The 2144-nt window shown below is 33.3% G+C and overlaps 1 protein-coding gene across 1 annotated transcript; it reads right to left on the bottom strand.

Annotated features, from left to right (window-relative positions):
• Positions 1–277: 277 nt before the first annotated feature.
• Positions 278–2144, bottom strand: LOC104243513 (uncharacterized). The gene is made up of 2 exons (XM_009798713.2): positions 1710–2144; positions 278–850 (listed from the first exon to the last, which is right to left on the bottom strand). Exons 1-2 carry the CDS (start codon positions 2119–2121, stop codon positions 360–362), a joined length of 903 nt encoding a protein of 300 aa, XP_009797015.1. The 5' UTR covers positions 2122–2144; the 3' UTR covers positions 278–359.

The raw sequence follows: 2144 nt of genomic DNA on the forward strand, positions 1-2144 counted from the left end.
TATAGCCAGCTAATGGAATAAGACCTGGTTTCATTTTCTATTCTATCTAAACAATAATAATAACTAATAAGACTGATCTTGTCCCAAGATACTAAAGTAAATAGCATAAAATTAATTTACTGTTCTTCATCCATATATAGTAGAATATTTTACAACTCAGAAATTTAAATGAACAGCAGTTTAATTAAATCTTGATATCTATGATATTTGAAATTCAAAAACTAGCATAAATCTGATTACAGGTTCGATAAAATCCAGTAACTTTAGATCGATCAGACCATGTAATTAAAAAATCCACTTAATAGTATAAATAATTTATCCAGAACTTAAAACACTAGTTCCACCTCTAAATGTGATGATTAAAAAAAGCCCACAAGTGACTCAGCAACTACATTAATCTTTTCTTCTGTAATTACCTTAATATATTTCATGGGATTATCAACCTCATTTCCACCATTATGCTTCACAAACTCAGCTGGAGTGAAGAACATTCCATGGCAAAGACAGACTATTGAAACTTGCTTCTCTTTTCCAAAACTGTAAAGGATCCCTTCTGTTTGCTTTTCATTTATTGAAGTTGTCACACTAGGCATAGTCTTTAGGAGATAATTAGCATCCATTAAAATGACACCATAATTATCACAATACTTAGCTTTCTTCAAAGGCTTTTGTCCATAATTGCTTTCTGGAATCACATTTTCAGGTGAGCTAAGCACAATTCCTTTACTTCTTGTCATTCCAGGGGTGGGAACAGAAGTTGAAAGAGTGGCTATTCTTTTCTCTATAGTTTTTGGAGGAACAACTATTGAGTTCCCCTCCTCCTGGTTGTATGGTGGTGTAGAATCCAATACTGCAATAACAAGATTGAAAGAGTAATTAAATGCTACTATTTGTATAGATTTTATTCTCTCTCTTCTATTATTCTCCGAGACAAGAAGCAAATTTTATGTGAATGAATCAATATCTATACATAAGCCAAGAGACAGATCTTGCGTCATTTCATCTGATCATATGAAACTGACATGGAACAAATTGTTACGTGAATGAATCAATATCTATATATAAGCCAAGAGACAAATCTTGTGTCACTCCACCTGTCGTATGAAACTGGCATGGAATGGAAAAGGGGTGCTTCGCATCGGAATAACCCCTAGTGATAGGGCAACAATAGGAGGAAGAACAAAGGAAAGAGAGATGCCTATATTAAATCAATTGATTTGTCATGGTATGAAGAAAAACGACGTATTAACTATATATACTCGAGCTTTGAATCAATATATATATATATATATATATATATATGAAAGATAGATTTTTTGGCTAATGGTTTGTCTGAACTTCTTATTTAATGTTCTCCGCGACTTTTTTAAGAAAAAATCTCTTACATCAGTCTTAGTTTATAGCTCATGTCCTTTTAGCAGAATAAAGAAGAAAACAATAAGAAAATGTAAAGACCAGCCTCAGTAATTTATTCGGTTCTAACAAATAAATCATCACATGTAAAATAAACCAACAATAACTAAATCCAAGATAAACCCCTCACAACAACAAGGATCGAGTAAAATTTCACAAGTAAAGATAGCGTGTATTCAGACCTTACAACCACGTAAAATTTAAAGAAGGAACAATGAGCATCAAGAGAAAAGGAAACAAAACCACAAAAAATACTCCATTTGAGAAGAAGAGAAAAGAAAGAATAAGATACATACCATAAATTGCGGACGTATCTTCAGATCTATTGTTCCTGAGAGATCTTATGTTCTCAGTAGCAGGCCGGAAAACAGGATTATTCGTTGCCCTTGGAGTGATCCTATGTTCTTGGACGATCATAGCATTTGGCCTTTGCTCATTCTCATAACTCCTCCTCATTTCTTTATATGTTACATTTGAAGTGCCCAAGTATGAAATTGGCACCATTTCAGAATTGGCAAATGGAATGCCTAAAAAAGGCTGAGGCATTGGATTTTCAATAGGATTTTTATTGTATGAGCCACCTAGTGAAAGTTGGAGATCAATTTCTTGTCCACTTGTATAAGTTGAAATTATCCTTTGGCTATTTTGCACATTCCTTGGCAAGGTGTTTAGGATTTTGGCGACCTTATTTTCATTTTGTGCAGCCATAGAAAATTGCGAGAAAAAAACTT

Source organism: Nicotiana sylvestris, chromosome 10, assembly GCF_000393655.2.
Source record: "Nicotiana sylvestris chromosome 10, ASM39365v2, whole genome shotgun sequence".
In the NCBI taxonomy this organism is placed as follows: Eukaryota; Viridiplantae; Streptophyta; class Magnoliopsida; order Solanales; family Solanaceae; genus Nicotiana; species Nicotiana sylvestris.

Bases quoted from the DNA above. Each gene is read 5' to 3' on its own strand.
- LOC104243513 (XM_009798713.2), bottom strand. From the start codon at position 2,121: ATGGCTGCACAAAATGAAAATAAGGTCGCCAAAATCCTAAACACCTTG. The intron at 851-1,709 runs GTATGTATCTTA...TTGTTATTGCAG, and splicing joins AGATACGTCCGCAATTTATG to TATTGGATTCTACACCACCA.